Here is a 25,205-nt window from a genome sequence, read left to right on the forward strand (position 1 = left end):
TTCATTATTGATGCTGTCTCTGCATATTTGCATAAGTTATTAGCTCTCGTTAATGAATGACACAGATTTCATGACAAGACGTTTGAATGCACATCATGTCGCACTACATCATGCAGACACCTGGTGCATATCTGGCTGAGTGAAAGGTGAAATAACAAGACGTGAAGTAGAACAGAAAAGGTCAAAGAAAATATTTTGGTGGCAAAGAGAGAAAATGATGTGGAACAGAATGAGTGAGGAGAAGGCGCCCTCTACTGGCTCTAGGACAAGCATGAACAAAATGTTCCCCATGAAACCACATTTAAATTCACTAGACTCTTTTTACCAAGATCCATGGATTACTCTGATCCAGATCTGCACCAAAATTGAACGGTTTCTTCCTTTGGTCGTGCCTCACCCCTTCATCAAATGTTATAGAAATTGTTAGAGTCGTTTTTGCGTAGTTCTGAAAACAATCAAACAGATGAAGACAAATGATAACGATATTAGAAGAGTGAATAGAAGTACATCAATACAAGTCACAGATTTATTTAACACAATAGGTTAAAGTCACAGGTCTGTCGTTATATCGTCACTGGCAGCATGTCCTTTCTCTGTTTTATAATATCTACATGAATCTCAATCCCGTCTTTTTAATGTAAAAGCGTAAAATTGTGCTGTAAATTTGAAAAACATCTTAATAATTCAAATATTGATATATTAATATGTGTTTTTCTGATGATATGTATCTATCATTTATTTTTAAAAGCTTGTGACACTAACTTGCATTTAAAGATGTAGGCTACACAATAAACATGACAGGCACGTGTCAGATTAAAATAGTTTATTACAAAAAGTTGTATAATCCATCACATTGATAACAAGACAAACTCAGTGTGTTACTGGATCCATGGAGGATATTTAAATACACATGTACTTCTGAATTCTTTGGGAGAAAAAGAAAAGTATGAACTAAATATTTGGGAATTGTGTTTTTAGGATCATTGTTTGTTTTTTTTGTAAACTGTAACATGTGAAGGTTAAATGTTAAATGCCACAAAAGAAAATACTGCCCCTCAGTGGCATAATGTAGGATAGCAGTTTTGAAATAACTGCAGTTTGATGACAGCTTCACAAATTAATTCCCCAGCAGACACTGAACCAAAGGTTTTTAATCCCACTCAGAATAATCAGTCAGCCAATCATCATCTTCTATGTACCAGCATCCTAACATCAACTCTCGTCATGAAATAAAATAATCCAATAGTCCAACAACTGTACATCTTATATAAAAATCTATATAAAACAAATCTGTGTGATCTTATCTGACTCAGTCTTGATGTTTAAGTCTTCTCTTATTTACTCATCATCTTTAAATGTACTTTTCTACTGCTATATTTATTCATCTATTACACATCTGCTGTATAAATATTTATTCATATGCTACAGTAATTAATAATCCGTTGCTACTTGGTCCTGTACATATATTACTTTCCTCGATGCCTCCGATCGCTTTAATCATTCAGTAATTATCTACGAATCAGTTTTCACAGCCGTTATCCTGTTCTGGAGCTCCAGACTGGAGGTCACAAAAAACCATCATCTGTTACTGGCAACACAATATGAATCTTGCATACAGAATAACATGAATTTAAAAAATGGTGAATTATTAAAAACTAGACCTCATTTTAAATTATATTTTGATGAATCTATATTCACAAAAAGAACCGGCTATGAGGCACTGTAAGGTAAAATGCACAGATGACTTGAAATCAAAATTTAAAAACAACGTCTCTCCCTTTCAGCTGAAGTTAAATCAAAGGCTTCGAATTGTCTCACAAAAGAAACCCTACAATCCTCAATTGTAGCTTTGTCTTGAAAGGAAACTCTGTCCTCACCTGATCTTTTGACCCTATTCCATCTTCAATGACCCTCCAGTCACCTTCAGGTGCCCTCTGGTGTGATGGAAGACCCCTCAGCAGGGTGAAGAGGAGACCTGATCGTAGCCGGGGCATTTGAGAAGGGCAGGGTAGCTGACGCTCATCTGGAGCGAAGCGTCGCTGGAGATGTCTGAGGGACTTCGTCCACGGGACCAGGCCTCTGGGTGGAGGAACTGGCCTGAGTGGTCGGAGCAGTTGCTGAGACGAGGGCGGTAGAAGCTGGGGTGGTGAGGCTGGTAGATCTCCTCTGCTGTGTAGCGCTTCATGAACAGGTAGACGGACATGACACCTGCACTCTGAACATTTGACATAACAAAATATTAGAAACATGAACTCAGACATTTAAAACAATACCTTGTTTCTTATTTGTATCAGCAAACTAACAATGAGTTGTGCAGATTGTAATTATACTCGTGTAATGTTGTGTTGCAGTTCTTCTCTACGATCACTAGATGGCAGTGACTACTCATAATTCTTAAAAATGTTTCTTCTTTATTATATCACTCTATTGCATTGGTTATTTACTTATCCATTATGTTGATTATATATAATATAACAATTTTTTTGTATATCTATTTTCTTTTTCTTTTACATTTTGCCTGGATTCTTACCACTTCTATTCATCTGCCTCTGAGTTATTTAAATAAATCTATTTATAATAGATTTATTGCTAAATTCTAAGAAGCATTTTCTACAGAAACATGATCATTTTAAAGACACAACCTTTGAACTGTTTTAAGTATGGACTCTTTTGGTTATTTGACTTTTACCTGTGTTTCCTTGTTTACAGATTTGTTTTCATTCTGTGTTTCATTCTTGTGTTCTAGTTACTTCCTGTGTGTGTGTGTGTGTGTGTGTGTGTGTGTGTGTGTTTCCCTCCAGTTTCGTTGCCTTGATTGGTTTCACCTGTCTGTCCTGTGCCACCTGTCTCTAGTTTGTCATCAGTTCAGTTTGTATTTAAGTCGAGTCCTCAGGTTTGTTCCGGTCGAGTTGTTTGATTAGTTGTGATCTTAGTCTCTGTCTGTTTTGTCTCCAGTGTGTTCATGTTGTTTTTTCCTGCCTCGTTTTCTTTTCTTGGACAGTTTGAGTTTTGTCTTTGTTTCCTGCTGAGCCTGCTCCCTGTTTTGTTCTTGACACAGTATTAGCTTCTCTAGAAATCTCTACTGCAACTACAAACACTTGTGCGTTGAACGGTCGCAATGCAACACTGTTAAAGATGCTTATAGAAACCCAGAGTGCCAACATGTCATCTGATTCATTCACCTGCTGAACTCTTTAGTACAGTCAGGTCAAAAGATTTACTGTTGACACAATCTTACACCTCTGGAAAAACTTTAATGCGAAACACTTGTTTTTAAATATTCTGTCCAAGTCTTAATCACCAGTTAAACAATGCTACGCACAAATAAGCAGGTTGTGGCGTGTTCACAATTATAAAACAAAAGTTTTAAAGTTTACTTTTTTGATTTTCAAGTGCAATTTTGCATAATGTTGCACAAAATAAATATATAAATGCATAAAACAAACACACAAGTTTAAACAGCAGCCTCTTTGTTAAAGCTTGATTAAAGCAGGGCACCCTGCTGATTGGGCCTTTTCTTGCAAGTTGAAAATTGGTCTCTGTGTTACAAAAATGCAAAGGAAATATATGTTAGAAGCTTCTGCTTCAATGGAAATTTAAAACCCAAATATTTAAGGTGCTGAAATAATAAAGTTGTTTTTAGTTTTGTCTGATCAACAATCCAAACAGTCAAACATATTCAAATCGCATCGCAGAGGGATTCAATTATCACATGTGCAGCTGCAATCAGCAAATATTTTGCATTTGCACAATTATTTAATCATAATAATAGCTGTTGATTCGTTTTCTGCCAATCATTTAATCGTCCAATTGTCAAAGCTCTAATCGAGTCTGTTGTAAATTCTGAAGATGTTTAGTGGAATATGTGTTGGTGATATCCACAGCAGCAGTGACCGGCTGTTATTTGTGGTGATGGTGTGTTGTTCACCTCAGTGAGCAGGAAGGAGATGGCAGCGAAGGCAAAGGACCAGCCGTACTTATAGGTTAAATAGGCCTCACTGCTTTTAGTCCTGTTCAACATTTCATCATTGATACTGGAAATATACAGCACCAGGCCCAACACCAGAGCCAGACCTGAGACACAGAGAGAGGAAAATGTCAGTTTGATAAAAACAGAAGAAGAGAAGATGAAGACATGACAAGAGATAAGAGCGGTAGGGTGATGGGTGTACCTGAGAGGATGAAGAAGATTCCAGAGACGAAGGCTAGGATGGTGCGGTGTGGTCGCACATGCCCGATGTTGCTGAGGACAAAACCGATGAACATGAAGAACAGGCTGACCAGAGGGAAGGGAGTGGCTGAGCGGATCATCTCTGAGGAGGAGGAGGAGAGAGTGGACAATGAAAGATGCTTTTCAAACTCAAAAATATACATATGATAAATGTCAGCAAAGAGAAACCATGTCATATTTCATATTCATGTGATTTTACAAAAAGAATCAGAGTTAAAAAACTTGATTAATGTCTTGTTGATCTAATTCAATTCAATTGAAGCTGTTTTATTTGGCATTTGACATTTTTGAGTTCTGACCAAACCACGTCCACTGAAGGAAGCAAAGATAAGACACTTTATCATCGTCTGCTCCTTTTTATGAATTCTGTAAAATATCAGGTCTCATTACATTGAGGTACTACTGATTAATCCTCCAATAAACCTTCACTTTGAGTAACACAGAGAGGCTGGTGAGGTGAATTGTTCATCAGGAGGCAATAAGTGGAGAGGAGCAGGGCAGAGGACTCTGATGACTCAGACTTCTCTGTCTGGCAAAGGTCTGATATCAACCTTATTGAAAAGTGACAAGAGTTTAGATAAAAATACTTCGTCTCTCTACAAGAACGACCCCGAGGCGCACCTTCAGTTATTGAGCCTGAAGTTGCTGTTGGAGGTTTCTGATGTTGTTACTCACTGAGCATGTTCACTGTGGACTCGGACGTCACCTGGACATTCATGGGCATGATGTACTCGATGGTAAAACACCGACCAGACTCGTCACCTTAAGAGGACAGAGGCAGAAATGAAGAGCGAAATTTAGAGAGAAGGACATAACTGGAATTACCACAATAGGTCACTGTGACTTTTGACAAGGGAAATCTTATCAAATCAGAAATTCCCTCAAGGCAGACTTGAGATATCATGAGGCCAAAAACATGTTTTGTGAGGCCACTGTTCTCTTGACCTTTGACAATATGTAATCAGTAAATCTGTGATACTAAGTGAACATTTCTACCAAATATGAAAGGATTCTCTCAAGGCCTTCTTAAGATAATGTGTTCACAAGGGAGAAAAGTGTTACAATCAATAATACCCCAAACACAAATACCAATAATTATACACAACAAACACTTTTCATTTTTATCCTGTAATCTTCTCTTTCACATTTTCTAAAGTCAGTTCTTTACAGTGCGTCATCATCAACTTCTTTTAAACTAAGGTGTGAATTACATCACAACCTGCAAATAAAGCTGCACAGCTGTTCTTATCACTTCACCGTCTCACACACACTGTCACGTCACCCACCAGCTAACTCCACGTGTGTTTCAAGGTGTGCGTTTGTATAATCGTGTTGCAGGAATGACTGTAATTGGAGTTTACGTTGATTTACAGTGACTGATTGAAACAGGGACAAACACACACACACACATTCACTCACATACTGATGAAGTAATTGTGAATGTCATTCCGTGTGAATGTCAAATCTGTGCGACGCAGAGACGATATGTCAGTGTGACAGCATCAGCTCCCTGCAGCCACATTTAGATGCTGCACAGCACAAGAGAACCTCTTCCCACATGATCATTCCCCACTTTAAAACGTACAGTATCATCAATGTCTGAGCCACAATCCTGATTTACTCACGATCACATCATTAGTTTACAGGAGTACGGTTCAAATTCAGCCCAAATCTTGGCACGTTCTGGAAACGCATGCCCTCTACTTACCGGCGAGGGAGCAGACCCTCCAGAGGCCCGAGTGCAGCGCAGTCTTGATGTCAGTGCTCTGGTTCAGAGGCATTATGATGCCCTCCTCCAGGTACAGCCAGTAGTCAGTGCTGACTGCCACTCCCAGCAGCCCCAGGCCACTGATTGCAAAGACGCTGCTCAGCAAAGTCAGGGCCTTCCTGCTGCACGCGCTCATGGTGACCAGCAATCTGTGGTTAAAAATAAAGAGAATATTCAGCTCTTCAAATTACCATGAGAAACTCAGGGTTGTGCAAATTCATCATGAAACCCAGACAAAGTTTGGAGTGTTTTACACAACCACCCCACAGAGCCCAGACTGAGCCATGAAGGTGGATGACAGACAGACCTGTAGAAAGGATGAGGAGGGAGTGACCTTCTTCTGTCCACACTATATTTCAGAATGCTTTCTCAGATCCAGGAAGTCAGATCAATTTGCCATGATGCTTATATAATGTCAGGGCAGCCGTGCAACTGCAGGAATCAATAACATCTTGGGTTGTCTCGCGAGTAAATCCAGTCCAAATCTAACTTTGTTTGACTGCATCACAAAATGATCTTCACGTCTTCCTTTCAGTTTAGGTTTTGGACTAACTGATGGAAAGGTACGGGCAACTTTCCATGTGATTTAGATTTAATATTTCTATGGAAACATCACATTTGAGTTCAGTCCACATCGCTGCCAAATCTGTCCCACTCGCGACGAAAAGAATAATCAAGTGGGAGTCAATAACAAACGCCTGCTGAGTCGACTGAATACAAATGCTCACATGATTAGAAATCCAAGCATGAGTTTTGACATTTTACAGCCTTTAATCCCACAGCTGTGCAAAAGGTTGGACATTCATAAAAGCATGCACTAGTCGGAGTGGGGCTGACTGATCACACAATGGAGTGAGACGTCATCTGCAGTGACAGGGCGATGATTTCAAACCCCCCGGACACATGAAGGATCTATGTGATGTGACAGAGGGAAGAATCACCTAAAGGACAGATTGTCGGGGGAGAGGCTCAGCGGTACAGCTGATAATGAGCTGTTGAGAGTTGACCACAACTATCTCAAACAGCATGAAGACATTCTCTGTTGGCGTTTTAACAGCTAGAATTCAACCCCCTGAGAAACCTCAGCAATGCTCAAGGTGTAAAATATTGTTTGCATAGAGATTCACAAAATCAGCTTGCTCTTGTCCAGGAAGGGTTAGGGTTAGATAGTAGAGTTATTACATCACATTACAGTCAGCATATTAAACCACCAGGTAATCCAGTAAATATGTTAAAGGTTCTGTCTGTAGAGTTTAGTGATCTTTAGTGGTGAAGTTGCATGTTGCAGCTAAACACCCCTCACATGAAACACACTAGTGAAAACATCATTAGGGTTATTTTAGATACATTTTCTGCAAATAGATAATTTTCACCTAAATCTCACACACTGAACCTCAAAGTAGAAATAAATGAATTATGTTAATTGAGTTACTTTACTGACTCATATATCACTTCACCATCCACATGGCAGTACATGGATATGGTACTTTATCAGTACATGGATATGGTACTTTATCAGTACATGGATATGGTACTTTATCAGTACATGGATATGGTACTTTATCACTTAATACATCAAGCAGCCTAAATAGAAATACTCCCACACCTGCCTTTACCACCATGTATGTAGTAACTCATCTATGTAGTAACATACACAAGACTAGGGTTGAATACTAACATCAAAACCTCAATGAAACATACTGACCAGTGAATACATGACATTTTACATACAGAGTCTTAACAAATGAGAATTGAAAAGTGATCTCATTGCATGCTGTGTTTTTTTCTGCTCACCTGTTCGAGTCCTGTCTCCGCTCAGCACTGAGTTAAAGTTGTGGGTGTAAAAAAGATCCAATGGTGCAGAGATGGAGGAGAGAAGTGTTTGTCTGTGAAGAGACGATCAGAGGAAACAAGAAGCGAAGCTGCTCCTTGATTCTGTGATTCCTTCAAGATGGTGATGAAGAGCAACGCGTCAGAGAACCACAGTGTCTGCTCCTGATTCAGGCTGCTGAATGTGTGTGTGTGTGTGAGAAAGAGAGAGAGAGAGAGAGAGAGAGAGAGAGAGAGACAGAGAGAGAGAGAGAGAGACTGGCCCAGGCTAAAATCTGATTGGCCCCTTAAGAGCCTCTATCCTGTGAGCAGTGTGAAAAGAACAAGACACAAAACTAACAATAAATATTACAATTTATTTTCTAAGCCCTTTTGAAGAAAACAATGTGTAAGGAGCTATTTTCAAAACACATTCAATGATGTGTGGCTTTGCTCAGAGCAGTAAACAAGGAGACGTAAATGTTCGTTTTAGTGAATTAGATACTATAATTGGCCCCTCTGTGTAAATTGTGGCCCTTTTCCTTTTCATTCATTACTCCCCACACTAAGGCTTATTTATTCACCTGCTGTTCTTTGTTAATAAATCAATAATATTCTTTATCTGGTTTTGATTCCAAGCGCATGGTAGTCTTGTGTAATTTGATGTGTCACATGTTTTGAACACGAGAAACATAACACAGCAGATTAATATCTTTCATAGGTTTCATACTTTATTAATGCACAGTATCCATCATACCACAATGAACAGAGGGACAAGAAAAATCAGGTAAACAAAAGCAGGGGCAGTAGAAGGAAACAGGTACAAACATCCCTGTGGCTCTGATTTTCACCTGTAGTGGTACTGTACCCTGACTGGACGTTTGATTATCTCTGTCATGCGTCAAAAGGTTTTCTGTTGATTTTTCTTCAATACAGATTCTCAATGTGAGACATGTAAACATTCATTTTTCTCATAAGCTTTAAAGTAAATCTCATTTTGGTCCAGATGTGACAGCTGCAGTTTACTGTTAAGTAACTAATTCACTGGTTAAGAGCTGTGGCAGCTAAATTTGGCAGTTCTACAAAACGTCATGGCTTTGTGCTGTGCTGCAGTAGAAGCCTTTTGCAAAGAAAACTAAAAAACCCTGCTGGTCAAACCTAACTGGAAACAAGCAGAGTCAGTTTGGCACCATTAAACAATAAGCCAACAGAAAGGTTTTACACATCGGCTATTTAACCAAACAGGTCAGGTTATGTGACGGTGAAGAAGAGATGATGAGCAGAAAAGCAAACAGTGCTCGCTGGACTGATTTGTCTCATTCTGTGCAACAAGGTGTGGGGGGGGGGCACTCCATGCTCCACACCAGGGATCGCTGTATCATGCAGGGGTCGTTCTCATGCTAAGATCAGGCCACGCCTCTGGCATGCACACACGATTCACAACAAGAAGACATGTTTCTGAAATCCTCATACTATCAACTTGAATTCAGCTCGTTACAGAGGGAGTCAGCCCTGAGTCGACCAAGGCAAGAGGGCGTTCAAATGTTCCACGCTCGGGAGGTGCTGCATATTCTCTATATGACACTGAGTAGTAGAAAACAATGGAGACGTCGTGGAAATACATGTAACAAGGTTTGCTGATACCAAAGCTACTAAAGATTCAGTCAAACGCTATGAATATCTTTTCTTAGGGGTCGTCTCAACATAGAAATGTCCAAACCGTCTACGGTAATAAAAGCACATTCAGTTCGTGGTATAAAATCTGCAAGTGACTTCTCTTTTTGAAACATCTCGTTTGAAACATATTAACAAAGAAAGAGGGAAAAAAAAAGGTTGACATACGATGGGACTTAAAAGTTGAGTTAAGCAGAACATAAAAACAGGAAGAGAACTCAACAAGTACACTCTTCTCCAGGATAAGACTCCTCGAAAACATACAACGATCAACACAGTTTATATCATAATACTAAAATTTACAATGATACTAGACGTGTACTGCATCCTAGAGTCTATTGCTCATACTGAGTCAGAAAATAAGCATGCAACAGAGATCTGCTTTGTGCATATGGAAATAGCGTCTTTATTCTTGAAAATACTGTCTCTCTGATTCTCTCGACAACATCTACTGCTCTGAGAAGTCCTCGGCAGATTGTAACCGTGAGCAGGCTGTGCTTCTGTTTGTGTAGCGTTTACAAGAGTTCCACGTCCTACAGAAAAAGATTGAAACGCTCCCTGTGTAAGGGTCTCACTATGTTGACACTGCTGGGAAAAACCTTGACAAGGACTTCACTAACTGCAAAAGAAAAGTTTTCTCCCACTTCCACTTTGGCACTCGTGTGTACTGACACTACCTCTTTGTTGAGTATATAAATATAATTTACACGTGTAGCAGTTCAGAAGTAGATAAAGCCAGGACAGAGCAGAAAAACATGTTCCGTTCTCGTCGTGCATTGCAGCTTGTTGCGTAGTAAGATGGGGGGAAGATAAGTGGGATGACGTGGATCTTGCATGTTTCATATGTAACGAGAGAGCGACTGATACCAGGATGCATTCATACAGGAGAAAAAGGCTGAGAAACAGATAACGGTGCAAAATAAAGAACGTAATATGAGATGTTTGGGGAAATGATGTAAAAATATCAGTGCCATGTTCTTTTTCCTCTCACTTCAGATTGGACTTAACATGATTTCACCACAGCTCCTCTCTCCTCAGTCAGTCCTTTACGCAGTTGTCGATAACTAGCAGACAGAACACTTTAGAGAATGATATGAGTCTGTTGACAGTGGGACGTCGGTTGGAGTTCAGAAGGGTCCTGTATTTTACTGACAGTCCGTGATTTTCCATTTTTCCACGCCGCCCTCATACCACGCTGTGCAGGGATGGATGGAGGAACTGAGGGTTGATGTACGAGAAGCCGGCGAACTCGCTCTGGTCGATGTTGGCGATGACCAGCTGGTCGGGGGGGGTCAGCACGGGCTGAGTGCGCGTGAAGAACTTGTCGAAGTTCTCTGCTCCTTTGCCGCACTGAAAGAGATTATAAGACAGTCAGATGTGGAGACAATTTATTATCGTCTTGATCTCTGAAAGACTTTGAAAAGAAGATTGTTAAACGGTAACAGGATTGTAGAGTCTTGATTGAAAAGGCTTTTCCTCATGAGTCTTTTATTAGAAAGCTCCCCAGCGGTCCCAGAGGGGACGGAGCCTGATGCGTAGCTGGGCAGAAGTTGTAATTAAATTAGAACCTGACCCTTCCACAGCAGAAGGCATCAGCATCAGCGTGCGGCTTCACTCGAGGCCATTATGGGTCTCAGGAAGCTAAATATATATTATATGTGCTTATTGCTGTGTATCAACAAGCAAATGAGATAGATTCCTTCAGAATGAGTGATACACAACAAACCAAATCTGAAGCTGACAGTGGATTCATGCAAAACATTCTCTCAGGAGACGTATCAGCAGGTCAGGGTTTTTTCAGCTGCTCTGTAGCTTTCACTGAATATGAGCCACACGCCTCAGATGGATCTTTTCTTTGCGAATCCCCTCAGATCAATTAATGACGTTGTATATGAACTGAGATCCGCCACACAAAAGCCCCTTGAATGGATGGATCCGCTTTTACAAATGTTTTCCTTCCCCCTCCGTGAGCGGAGACATACATCTGCTGTCTAACCCTGCATTTATTGTGGCCATTGTGTGGAAGTAAAGGGAACTTTGCTCTTAGAGATCTATTTTTAATCCATTGTGGCAGCGCTTCTGGTGCTTCAGGCGCTGGGGGCAGCGAGGGGATGGAGGATGCGGGGGTCTGCAAACAGAAAAGCAGCGTCACTGGCTGCATGAAGAACATTACACTGGGCTGAAGATGAATGAGAGCACATTCATACAATATGCATCCATTCATGTACACACACTTAAAGACTCTCCGAGGTTGCTTTTTTTTGTTGCTGCTGATTGTTACATCCCAAAAACCTAAAAGAATAAAGAGCAGAGACAGAATAGAATCACAGCAAAGAATAAAATGTTCTCAAAGAACATGTGGACCAGAGCGGGGATATCCGACCAGAGCCCCCTGGGTTTGAGTTGAGTCGGTCAAGTTGGCTGGGCTGATTTTTGTTGTTAGCCTGATTACACAAAAACTACTGAACCCATTTCTGACAAACTTGAGGGAGGGATGGGACAGTATTTTATTGTCCACAGTCTTTCTATATTTCTAGACAAATAATATGTATTTCAATTAGAAGAACTAGAAAGTAGGGTTGTTTGGCCTTGGCAGCCATTAGTGTGCTCTACCAAGTTTTTTCTAATTTGCATCATTTTAATTAGCTGGATTTACCAAAAATCTTCTGAAAACAAATCATTGATTAGTTTTTCAACTCTTCTCAAGAAAATATAATTATGTGTATTGTTGATACTAGTGTATTAAGAGTCAATTGGATGTTCTTATTTGATTTTGGAGACTAGGCTGTGCAAACACACAATACACACCACTCACAGCGTCACTCACCACTTTGGGTTTAAACGGCGGCTGGATCTCTCTGTTGGCCAGGCGATCCCAGTCGATGCGTCTGAAGAAGGCCTGCTCTCTGATGTCCCTCTCCCCCTCTGGGCTGCAGCCAAGACGCTTGGACGGGTGTTTGGTCATCAGCTGGGGACAAACAGAAAATGTGAGAGGGGCTGTTTGGTGCTTAAGGGAAAGAAAAAGTTACGAATATTATAGTATAGTTATAAAATCCTACATGGTCATTTAAGCATTACTTACTCCCTTGCAGATGGACACAGCTTCTTTTGACATGGATTTGGGGTAAGACACATTGTGCTCCATGATGGACTGGAAGAGCTCGTCCTCATCTTCTCCATCAAACGGAGGCTGAAGAAGGAAAAACACAAATCCCAACAGTGAAAAATGCCCAACACACTTTCAAAATCTAAACATTTCTTAACACACTTGAAGATTTTCTATTTAGTGTGATAGAAAAATAGAAAGAAATGCAGCAAACGGATAAACACACAAGTCTTCCCGGTCATGGCTAATAACAGCTATAACATCAATATGACAATACAAATGAAAAATTATTAATTTATTTAATTAAATTCACACATATGAGTTTTTCAACAAAAGAGCACGATGTAAAAAAATGCACAAAAAAACCAACAAAGTGATATATACAGGGACAAGTTACCTGTCCTGCCAGCATCTCATACAGAAGAACTCCATAAGCCCACCAGTCCACTGATTTACCATAGGGCTGATATGCTATAATCTGAAAGAGACAGAAAAAAGATAAAAGTGGAATCATAACAGATACAACTTGATTTTTAAAATCAGAATTTGAAACAACGCAGCACTAAAAATGTCACCTTGGCACAAAAACTAGCATTTCTCTCATTTGAACTCTCACCAAATCAACCACTGTTCAACACGCAGAAATAACAAAGGCACTTTCTCCCACCATCCAATTTGTCATCCCGAACCTCCCTCCCACAGACACACAAAGACATTAACAATCAAACAGACACAAAAGCCAAGGGCTAGAATCACAACTGCTTTTATTAGAGATGCAAATTCTACACCTCGCAAAAGTCACAATTTGTGGTTTCGCTTTTGAGAGAAATACAACACTCACATCCACACACAAGCTGCAAGTAATCAGATACCTCACCTCTGGTGCGATGTAGTCCGGTGTGCCGCAGAAGGTGCGCGTAGTCATGCCCTCATACATGTTCTCCTTACACATGCCAAAGTCCGCTATCTTGATGTGACCCTCGGAGTCCAGCATCACGTTGTCGAGCTTCAGATCCCTGCAGCCGAAACAGTTGTGTGCATTTAATGTACGTGTATATTTCTGCATTTGTGACCACTTTAATACTTTTTGTGTGTAGTTGTCCAGACTAAAGAGGAACATCAGACACCACTGCCCCTTTCTCCACTGCACATATTTTTCACAAAGTAACAAACCATCATTTATTGGCCTCAGAATCTCGTCCTGTCTCCTCTGTAGTTCTTTGCTCTTATAATTCAGTTTCAGTCTCAGTTCTTCAGTTTCCTCCACTCTTCTGACAGTTATATCTGTCACAAAGTAGCGTCCGGATGCCAGACACACTGCTGGCGGGATATGAAGGATGGATGTGAGTCCAAGAGGAATGGGATAACTTCAGTCTCTGTGGAGTGCTTTTTTCAGTCCTTTCTAATCAGGGTGATTAGTCTGGATTCAAGCTGTATGTCAGTTTAATCACAATGTGAGCAACCAACCCACCAACCTATTGTACCTTCCTACCTATCAACCAACCCACCTACCCACCAACCAGCCAACCAACCCACCTTCCAACCGGCCTGCCTACCTACCTCCCAACAAACCAACCTCCCTAGTTGCCAACCCACCCAACTACCACTCACCTACTAACCAACAAACCAATCTACCTACCTACCTACCACCCTACACGTCTGTCTGTCTGAAGGTGAATATGATGCCTCCCTCAGTGTCACCCACCTGTAGATGATTCCCTTTCGGTGCAAGAAGAATAAACCGACAGCAATCTCTGCAGCATAAAACCTGCATAATTGGAGAAGAGAAAAACATCTTTATGAAAGGTATTTATGCAAAACAAACAAAAGCCTGAAATATTAAATATGAATAACACCTGTGATTTGGAAGACAAAGCTCCTGGTTCACATGTGAACACGTTGCAATTTTGGTAAAACATTTGACCTGGCAGCAGAAAGTTGATCAATCTGTCCATTATCTATACCGATTATGTCAGGAGCCAATCCCAGCTAACGTTGGACAAGAGGCGGGGTACACCCAGCATATCGCAGTGCCAACATTCAACCATTCACTCTCACATTCACATCTACGGTAAAGTTACAGACTCTTAACTCAACCTAACACCCAGTCTGCATGTCCTTAAACTTTGAGGGTAAACTGAAATACCTGGAGAGGGGAGAACATGCAAACTCCACACAGAATGACTACAACAGGACCGGGATTTTAACCAGGAACCATCTTGCTGTGAGGTGACAGAGCTAGCTGGTGTGCCGCCCCGTAGCAGGAAGTCTTGATCTAAAACATACAGTATGTCTGTGTATGAACTATAGTGTCCTTACACTGCCTGTGGCTCCTTGAACTTGCCCACGCGCTGGATATGATACATGAGGTCTCCTCCATTAATGTACTCCATCACAAAGTAGAGTCGATCCTGCAAAGAAAAGCTAATTGTACAAAGAGCAACTCCACATATAAATGTCACACAGGAGTGAGCAAAACATTACGTTCAAATGAGCTTCAGGGGGAAAAGCATGTTTAATATTCAGACATGATCTTGTCTAATAGTCTGTACGACACGGTTCACTGTCAGTTATATAAAAATGCCAAACATAATCTATTCTTTCGGTGTAGCAGCGTGGTCAGGTTATATACCTGCATTATAAGCCAGAATGCTTTCATCTATAAATGTAGTTTTTTTATTCGAAGAACTCCTTGAGTCACCCGGTCTACGCACAGAGCTGACGTCATACCGGAGACTTCGCATTCATGGCTGGTCTCAGCTCTATCAATTTTCTCTGCAGGGGCACTGGCAAAAGGGTGTGAATGAATGTATGAACGTGTGAAAGGAAAATACAGATGTAATGGCAGACAGATGAACTCATAAAGACGCTCACACCAGTTTAAAATGCCATGGATTGAATAGATGGCTGATGAGGGAGCACAATGGCATCCATTTAATAAAGTTTTTTTGGAAGCAGTGTAGGAAGTAGGAGGAAATCATGATTTAGGCAACGGGTGAAGGTTTTACACACCACAGTCTGGAAGCAGGAATGGAGCTGCGTGAGAAAAGGTGGTTTGTCTCTCTGGGCCAAGACCCTCTTCTCTATCATTGTACATTCAACGTCATCATCCTGGATCACCACGTCTTTCTTCAGGATCTTGATGGCGTACAGCTCCTCTGTCGACTTCGTCTCTGCCAACATGACCTACAGGCACAACAGATCAAAGGTCAAAATGGATTGCAGAGGTTCTGAGCTTTGATAGAAGCTTCACACAGTCACCGTTGTCCCATCATGTCTGTGTTTGTGGCTCTCACCTTGCCAAAGCTTCCCTTTCCCAGCAGGGCCAGGAAGTTGAAGTCACTGAGTCGGACTCGGTCCATGTTACCTGAAGGCAGACTGAAGCGCCGATGGTCTGAAGGCGTGATCACTTTCTTACCGTGGCCTAGTTTGGCTTTCTGTGGTGGACAGAGCATGAACACACGCACAAAATATTACAACTTTTGATTTTAATTCGTCTACTGGTGTGGGTGTCTCACATGAGATTTTATGGACATTGTTTGATAGTTTAGCATTCTCAGACGATCTATGAGTCTGTTTTAGAAAATAGGTCAAGCTTTGTAGGAAGTTTCCTCTTCCCACTAGACTTAAGAGGACATGGGCCACTGTGTCATCATCGTGCTGGTAACAAACAAAAGCATGTTTAAAAAATCTCTCAAAATGGGTTGAAAATGAAAAAACCTGTCAATGACACAAACTAATGATGAAGTGCAACATGTCATATGTTTACATAACAATGTCAAGATGGAGAATTAATTAACCCATTTGAAAAATGGACGACATGACTGCTCCCACGAGTGAAGCCAAAACATCTTGATGGCCAACTGGTGGCTGGCTGCTGCATAGGTCATAAATCCTGCCTCTTCTATGTTACCTGATAGGAGAAGGGCCGAAATAATAAAATCAAAGTACACATCAAGTTAATTTTTCACAAAGGTGGTTTCTGTCATTTTAAGTAGTTCGTGCTTGCTGATGTTTGTTCAAGGGTTAATTTTTCTGGTAAGTTTGGTTATTAAGTTATTTGATGATATAAAATGGGGTGAAACATCATGATTGACAGCTGAGACTGGCTCGTGATTGGTCAAGCATGTGTATGGTCGGGATCTCGCTGCTGCGGCTCCATTCCCCCTGATCCCGACTGCTACAGTCTCCATCTCTGAATCCGCAAGATAGCAGCGTTTGTATCGGGGATATTTTGGCTTGATTTCTGAATAGAGGGAGGAAGTGGGGATGCATCGTCCATCTTTATATACAGTCAGTGGTTAAATATGGTAAACTGACTTAACTATTACATTTTCAGTCCCATTTCAGATATTTTTGCATGCTGGTCATTACATCCTATTACATAATGATACGTTCTGTGAATGTTCAGCAATTATTACATTATCATTAGCTACTAGGTGTGATGACATTACAGATAACTGGTTAGCTGCACATCAGCAAATCATACTTCTCTGCTCGGTCTCTATTTCTATAGAGAGATAACATAGTGATCTATTTTTAACACCGACACGCCACTTTCTTTGTTATACCCAGGCGTCCTCACAGTCATTCCACAGGATCTGACTATTGGTGGGTTTTGGGGGAAATTGTGAGGTGAAGCCGTCAGCAGGCGGGATGCCAGTGTTGCAAGGTTCCCTGTTGTTATAATGACCGGCCTGCCAAGTCTCTTTGAACAAAAAGAGCAATTAGGACTCTGCCAGCTCCCTTCATGGCTCCAGCGGTCGTCTGTTTCTGCCAGATAGAGTGGAGAAAGCAGGCGACCGGCGGGGGGCACCGAGATGCTGTTGCCAGGCCGACCAGTTCTCTACTCTTGATTGGAAATACACTCGACATTATGAATCTTGCATGTTTCTTTGCCTCGGGTTAAGTGTCTCTTTACGTGTACACCTCTGGGTCAATTAACATCACATCAGCATTAACTTGAAATAGGTGGTCATTTACTGAGAAAATACTATGAGCTTGGTACTGGTTCTATATGCTGCTGTTATATGTAAAACCAATTAAATGGATAACTCATTTAAGGTGTTATTTTCAGCTGAAAAGACGATTAGCTGACGCACAAATGTGAAGTGATACAACAAAAAGAGGAACATATCTATTGTAATTCTAAAAGGCATGACTTTATAATAGCATTAATAAACATATTTATACCTATACCAAATTCTTACAGCAATGGGTGTGCATATTTGATCACTTCTACCTTTCGTACCAATAATTGCTTTTTAATATTTGAGGTATTATTGCGGGTTTCATCATGTGTGATGGCTAAACTAAACTAAAGTTTCTAACGCATGGGTCACAATCCCACAATAAATTTGAGACGGCCCAAAAAGATGAAAAAGAAAAAAGAAAGTCTTACTTTTTTCTGGCTTTTCTCTAATTTTTCTTTTTTTCTTGTAAAATACTGGATATTTTCATTCCCTCCAAGCCTCTAAAAATCCTTCAAATGACAAAAACCCAGAGGAAAAATTACTTTTTGGTTTTACTTCTTTATACTTACACATCCCATGTTCACATTGCTTCATTTTTAAGGAATCAAAAGTGAAAAACGTTGGGAGCCTGTGACACAAACCCTTCGTATGCACTGCCAGAGGGATGTTTGACCAAGGACTTAAACAGTCTACACAATTCTACACAAAACGTTTGTGGTTGTTGCCTTGGTCATGTGGTACAGTGTTGTCAGCAGGAAACATCCGAACAATGTGTTCATACTGAGCTGACTTTGTTTACAGCTTCCACACACTACAGAGATAGTGGTTATTTAGAAATGACACTTTTTTTTTTACAGTAACACTTTAGTAATTAATTTAGTAAAAATGAGAAAACTTCACATCATACAGTCGGTTCACAAAACCACTTGTATCTGCAGCAACACAAGCAAAAGTATTCACATCAGAGTGGTCACACACAGTTGAAAAGAGAAACACACACAGTGCAGCCACAGGGCTCATATCTTAAACAATAAATAGAACACTGCCATCGTGTGGAGAAATTCAGCATGCACACCAAGACCCTGTGTGTATTCATTCATACACAGTGAATACGTGAGTCCATGCTTCATGTCCTAACAGCCTTCTATAGTCCACACAGGACTAGTAGAGGGCGAGCTGTGGACCACACTGTCAGCCAATGAGGAGCAGGTGGGATGTTCTCTTGGCCAATGACAGAACATGACAGCACCAGAGGCCTGATTGGTCCCAGAATTTACTAACAATAATGCTGTTTGATGAGGGTGTGTAAGATAGAAAGTACCTTAAAGCTAATACATGCAACACCAAATTTTATATTCATATTAAAACCTTGACTGCAAATGACAGATTTTGTTGATCTGACCATTGCAGCAGGGGATTAAGGTGTGGCCATATCTGTATGTGTGTGATTAGGATGCAAAAACAGGACAAGTGTGAGAGGAGTTAGAATTAAAAAAAATGACATATCTCTAATTTGTTGTGTAAATATGAATGAGCAAATTAAGCTGGTTCATCTGTAAGCTGTTGAGATGAGCCTTTGTTAGTAAATCTGATTAATTTGTGGAAGCCCAGCAGAGATCCACAAACAATCCCAGTACAGTACGTCAAGTGAGCGTGATGCAGGCTGGGGGGTGAAAGAAAAAGAGACAAAGCAGGCAGCTACCTTGAGATAGTGGATATTTAACTGGCAGGCCTAGAAAGAAGAAGAAACTCACTTATTAGTTTGGTGAAAAGGTTAGTTGATGTGTGTGTGTGTGTGTGTGTGTGTGTGTGTGTGTGTGTGTGTCTTGCTGTGAACAAAACATGAAAAACAATAAACCATGCTCCTGGAGAAATGATCAGTCGTTATTTTTGATCCGTTTAAATCGCAACTCCACAAACAGCAAAGTGAATCAGAGCCACGACTAGAAAACAGATTAAATCTTTTTCTTTTTCCACATCTGGCTGTATCTCACACTAGTTTCCACGGCAACCGCACGCTTGTGTGAAGACGGCAGCGTCGGAGGAAAGTCAAGGTCATTGTTGTACGGCACAAAATTAAAAACAACCAGACCGAGTGTCTTGAGAGCTGCTGTAAGTAGATGACATTTACACCCTGTATTAAAAAACACCTGTATGAACACCAGGAGGAGGACACCAATAAAACTGCCCTCTTTTTCCTCTAGTTAAATCACATATGTTTTTCCCCCAATTGTTTACATTGTTTACTTCTACCCGTGTGTTAATATTATGGGAGTAAAGAGGTTTTTGACTTTAAGTGTGGATGATGTGATGTGTAATGTGATAGAAACCTAGTCAACAGAAACCTGCAGTAAACTGAGCAGCCACTAGAGAAAGCCTTAGTTGCAATAAATTTTTTCTTTGAGTTCATAAAGGACCCTATCAGTATTTTTCCATGTTAATTTGATAATAAAAAAAAGTAAATTATTTCATTTATTTCATCCAAATAAACAACTGGAGGAACAATAAAGATCATGTCTGCTTTTATTTACACTATTGTAAGTGCATTAAAACTACATTCGCTCTGATTATCACTCGGCTTGTTTCAGCAAGAACAGAGATAATATATGATTTTAAGTAAACTGGATTTAACTTGCAAAAACACAGGCTCAGGTCTACAAAGAGATCAAGACTATATGACGATAAAATAATGACATGATAAAACAATGATAAAAGGCGAAAATGAAACGTCCCGTTACCTTGAATAAAATTGGGGATTTCTCTTGATTTAAACATTGCTGGAAACATTTTGGAAGATGGAAGTACACAAATCAACAAAATACATAACATGGGTCTGGTTGGTTTTTGGACGTTTTAATGTAGAATTGTTGCACATTATATATTTGAGAGTGTTGACAGTTATTATGTGTGACTGCAGACTCTGGAACTTGATTCCTCTGTTCTCTTTTTGCCACTCTTCATTTAACTGACATCTTGTATGTTTTTCAAACTTTCATAAAAATCAAGAGCATTCACTTTAACGCTCAGAGACAGTGATCTCCGTCTCTTTGCACACAAGACGAAAATCACCAGTTGGAATGGGATGGGGTTACCATGGTGACAGGCGAGAAACACATTTTGTAAAGGTGAATTTGGAAAAAGAAAATCTACTTGTGCTTTTATTGAATGTAACAAATTCATAATCGAATTATTCCTCACCTCAAACTTCTGTCGGAGCTCCAGGTCGACGTCGTCCACCTCTGGGATGGGAACGTTGTAGTACTCTCCCTCCTCCTGGTTCAGCAACTTGTACCTGAGACAAACAAAAAGAGGGAGAAAGGTGAACATTTGCTTTTTACTTCATCCCCAGGGCTGTAAAACGAAATATTTCCAACCAGATTTTAATCCATGCTCCATGCATTTCTTCCTCTGTCTCCCCTCACAGCTATAAATCTTTGTATTTCTGCACCACGTCCATCATAAATAGCTGCTTACCTGAGAGTTTGCAGGTCTGCTCTCTGTCAGCAGCACCAACCTCACTCTACTTCCTCTCTAATGTACACAGGCCACTTGTCTAATGAGCTGAAGTATACAGTACAATATGCAGACCAACACACAGAGGCACACTGTGGTGGTTTCAGGGCAGCGTGTGCCAGGCGTTCTTACGGGCAGGTATTTCCTGGAGCTTATAACTGTCCTCACAGCAGCAGTCAATCAAGCTGGGTTTAGGTTTAAGTTGCGGCAGGTATGCTAACAAGGTTTGTAGAAGAGCGGCTGTAATGTCTCTGTGAGTGTGTGTTTGTCAGGACAAGACAAAATGGAGTCTGAGTCAGAGAGACAAGGAAATGATGCCAGCCGGTGCTGTTTGTCTGAGTGAACGACTGTTATAGGTATGATGCTGCTGTTTTAAAGAGACGTCACAATGCAGTCGTGGTCAGTGTAGCGTCAAGTTGTCTGATGTAAGAGAGAACAGGGTTCATAATAAAGTAACTGCTCTGCATTGACTTTGCTGCTTCACTGTAATCCCTTCATCACTGTGACAGTTTGGAAGATTCAAGAATGCTGAAAGAATCTGCTTTGTATTGTTCAATAGTAACTAATAGTTCTTTACTGTAGTTTGCTGAATATTATTTCTCTTCAGTCTTCTGTATTGTTTTTAATTGTACTCTGGTCTCATTTAAAAGAAGACATCTCGATCTCAATGGATGAAGGTTATATAACCAGTCAGAGCAGGGCTGAGATCTGGAAGTATACTGGAAAAAGTAGAATTACCTCCCTGCAGTTGGACGCCTCTGCCAACCACTGGAGTTTCAATTCAATTCAATTCAATTTTATTTATATAGCGCCAAATCATAATTTACATTATCTCAAGGCACTTTACATTTAAAGGTCCAGACCTTAAAACAATATTAACATAGAGAAACCCAACAGTTCCCACAATGAGCAAGCACAGGCGACTGTGGAGAGGAAAAACTCCCTCATTAACAGGGAGAAACTTCTGGCAGAACCAGGCTCAATGTGGGCGGTCATCTGCCTCGACCGGTTTACATACATTTTTTTGAGACTCATATGAGGTCACAGTGAACTTGACCTTCAACCACCAAAATCTTCATCTTGCAGTCTAACTTTAAAGAAATGGGCTGAACATTCTGAACTAAGCTGTACAAATGCATCACGTAAAGACATAATTTCTTAGCAGGGAGGACTTCAGAGAGGACTTCATTCCAACTTCATTTTATCAGAACCTGAAATTTCATCAAAGTCGTTTTCTTTTGGAAGTGAGAGAAACAAACTGACCATCCACATGTGGGAGCTTTGATGAGCTCGGACACTCCAAACGACATGGAGCCCATGAAGTCATTCCTGGTGGTCCGGTCCCAGTCCCACACCTCAATGGACAGACGGCGGTCCTTATCTGATGCTTTCAGTTTACTGAGCATGCACACACACACACACACACACACACACACACACACACACACACAGTAAAAGTAATGACGGGATGATGGAGACTGCAAGAATCAAATGCTTTTTTTTCCTTATACAGTTTTACTCTATTCTCTTGCAAATTTAAAACAAACACACACACACACACACACACACACACACACACACACACACACACACACACACACACACACACACACACACACACACACACACACACACACACACACACACACACACACACACACCCACCCACCCTTGAATTGACTAGACTCACAAGCTGAAGGACTCGTTCCAGCAGGGGTTGAGAGATGAACGGATGGTCCTGGTCTTCTGTTTGGTTTCATTCTTTGGGTCGGGGATGAGCTTGAGTTTAACATACGGGTCTGATAAACCGTTTGGATCCATCGGAATCAGGTTCCTGGCTTCACCCACTAAAAGAAGGGAAGATGACAGCATTAACGTGTGTGTGTGTTTGTGTGTGTGTGTACAGGTCCGGACAACTACCAGCTTGAGTCCCATGAAAATGACCTTTGGACTTAAATTACTAATCTTACACAACTTTTTGGTGACCATAGTTAGATGGGTCAGCTCATCGCTCAATGATTGGCTCATACAGAAATTCATTTGAAATTTACAGTTACTTAAAAGTATGTATACAATAAGATGATCAAGTAAATGAGACAGGTGATGATAGTGAGGGGATGAATGGATTTCTTACAGTGTTCTCTCTCTCTCGCTCTCTCTCTCACTCTCATTGTTAAGAAATAGGTGAGCAGATAATGAAATGAAGATGTGATATTTCCTTGTGTCATAACTGACAAATTGGAAAAAAAGCTGTAACATAGCAACAGGAGCAGGGGGATTGGATGGCGTGAGCATTTCACCTTCACCATGGCGACAACATCGACTGTAAGTGGCCGTGGGGCCGACTCCATCACTGCCCCACTTAGCAATATCATGTGAACACACAAACAAGTGGAAGCTCCAAGAAGGAAGGAAAGAAGGTGGTTGGAAGAAAGAAAAATATGAGGAAGAAAAAAAAGAAACGATAGACAAACATACAGTAACTACAACATATGGAAAACAGAATCAAGATGAAACCGATCCTCTAAAACTGTGCTCATCAGCTCCAGCCTCAATCTCTGCATATTTCAATGTAATCAGGAGGAAACTGAATGAGAGTCAGTGTAAAATCACATGTCAGCTGAGTCTTTATTAAAACAGCGGCAAAGCACACAAAGCAAACAGAAACACAAGACGAATGTCATCTGGAGTCACCACAGCTCGTTTAGCTGCGTCTTTGTGAGATGTAATCGTTTTTATTTTTTTTTTCAGACAGTAAATTATAGTCATAACGTGGTGTTTAAAAACACAAAGGATGATGGGAAGTTGCTGAATATTGCAGAAATATTTTCATGATATCCCATTTTTTTCTAGCTCGTCCAGTTTTGTGCTGTAGAGGGCAGTGTAGGTCTCTCATTCAGATTTGAATATCTTATGGAAAAATCCAGAGACCGAAGCTTTTACCTTGTTCATGAATGTGCTGCTTAAACCTCATAGTTCATTTCTGATCCAATACTCATTCACACACACACACACACACACACACACACACACACACACACACACACACACACACCAAGTTATGCACAAAACAGCAGAAGGAAACATCTCAGCATTCGACATTCTCATCTACATCCTCCCCTCTGCTGGCTGTGGCAGCGTTACAGGCATCAGTCACTTCCATGGCAACGCCAAACAATGCCAAAGCAACTTCAACAAGCCTGTAAACATACTAATGAAGCAACACACGCACACAAACAAACACACAAATAAACACATCGTGGATAGAAACAAAGAACACTGAATAGTTAGTGTGAAGTATGTATGCACAATATACATGAATGTGCTCTCCTCCTCACACACACACACACACACACACACACACACACACACACACACACACACACACACACACACACACACACACACACAATAAGTGATCAAGGACCATCTCCGCTCTCCGTTGTTGCTTAGATACAACAGGAGCTGCTTGCCTTCTCTTTCCTCCTCATGAGGTTGTTGCCAATAAAATTAGTGTGTGTACTTCCTGTGTGTGTGTGTGTGTTTGTGTGTGTTTTGCTCTTATCTCACGTTTAGTGTCAAACTGACATGATGTAGAGAAAATGCAGACACACATTACGTTTCCATTAACTTGATTAGACTTAGCCATTGTTTACATTATGTGCACATGTCACAGAAGAAGCTAAACCACCACTGTACATCCACTTTGCTTCTGTCTGAAACCATCCCACGCACAGAAGTGAACAAAACACAACAGCTGCACTTAGCCGACACCGTTAGTCTGGATCCTCTGTGATTTTGAGATAATTAATGACAAAGTTCAAGTTCTTTCTTCTTCAAAATGGTTATTTATCGTCTTATATCTCAAATACTTTACCTGAAGTGATACGTGTTGTTCTCTGCACTTAATACCCGAACACATCAGTTTTAAATAACTTCTCATCAAAAGCAAGTCTGAACTCAAAATTCAGTCTGCACACTTAACTGTGCCAAAGATTGCAACTGATAACATCTCCTATATATTCTTAAAGAGAAAGAATATAACACATATAAAAATATCTACACCACCTTCATCGCTAAACCAAAAAATACATGCCACAGCAATTAAATGACATCATTTGGATCCTGTGG

General features: G+C 40.6%; 2 protein-coding genes across 5 annotated transcripts in view; both read right to left on the minus strand.

The window, feature by feature from the left end:
* Positions 1–124: 124 nt before the first annotated feature.
* LOC109638701 (voltage-dependent calcium channel gamma-5 subunit-like) lies at positions 125–7,998 on the minus strand. Its single transcript, XM_020101796.2, has 6 exons — positions 7,794–7,998; positions 5,940–6,148; positions 4,907–4,993; positions 4,173–4,313; positions 3,929–4,074; positions 125–2,215 (listed from the first exon to the last, which is right to left on the minus strand). Exons 2-6 carry the CDS (start codon positions 6,133–6,135, stop codon positions 1,955–1,957), a joined length of 831 nt encoding a protein of 276 aa, XP_019957355.1. The 5' UTR covers positions 6,136–6,148; positions 7,794–7,998; the 3' UTR covers positions 125–1,954.
* A 515-nt stretch (positions 7,999–8,513) lies between these two features.
* The window catches only part of prkcab (protein kinase C, alpha, b), a 77,172-nt gene continuing 60,480 nt past the window's right edge, over positions 8,514–25,205 (minus strand). The window contains exons 6-18 of one of the 4 annotated variants that reach the window (XM_069525105.1): positions 22,765–22,921; positions 22,338–22,472; positions 20,760–20,853; positions 19,264–19,293; positions 15,885–16,025; positions 15,601–15,774; positions 14,908–14,999; positions 14,294–14,356; positions 13,466–13,604; positions 12,986–13,066; positions 12,565–12,672; positions 12,310–12,450; positions 8,514–10,832 (exon numbers count right to left, since the gene is read on the minus strand). In XM_069525105.1, the coding sequence (XP_069381206.1) occupies positions 10,668–10,832; positions 12,310–12,450; positions 12,565–12,672; positions 12,986–13,066; positions 13,466–13,604; positions 14,294–14,356; positions 14,908–14,999; positions 15,601–15,774; positions 15,885–16,025; positions 19,264–19,293; positions 20,760–20,853; positions 22,338–22,472; positions 22,765–22,921 (1,520 nt within the window). In that variant the 3' untranslated portion in view covers positions 8,514–10,667. The other 3 variants (XM_069525103.1, XM_069525106.1, XM_069525104.1) reach the window with 3 other exon arrangements.

Source organism: Paralichthys olivaceus, chromosome 5 (assembly GCF_024713975.1).
Source record: "Paralichthys olivaceus isolate ysfri-2021 chromosome 5, ASM2471397v2, whole genome shotgun sequence".
Classification (NCBI taxonomy): Eukaryota; Metazoa; Chordata; class Actinopteri; order Pleuronectiformes; family Paralichthyidae; genus Paralichthys; species Paralichthys olivaceus.

What these genes read in the sequence shown, in the direction of transcription:
- LOC109638701 (XM_020101796.2), bottom strand. Translation starts at nt 6,135, where the DNA reads ATGAGCGCGTGCAGCAGGAAGGCCCTGACTTTGCTGAGCAGCGTCTTT. An exon ending in GTCCACAGTGAACATGCTCA is followed by an intron (nt 4,314 to 4,906) that starts GTGAGTAACAAC and finishes CCTCCTCCTCAG; the next exon opens with AGATGATCCGCTCAGCCACT. An exon ending in AATCTTCTTCATCCTCTCAG is followed by an intron (nt 4,075 to 4,172) that starts GTACACCCATCA and finishes TCTGTGTCTCAG; the next exon opens with GTCTGGCTCTGGTGTTGGGC.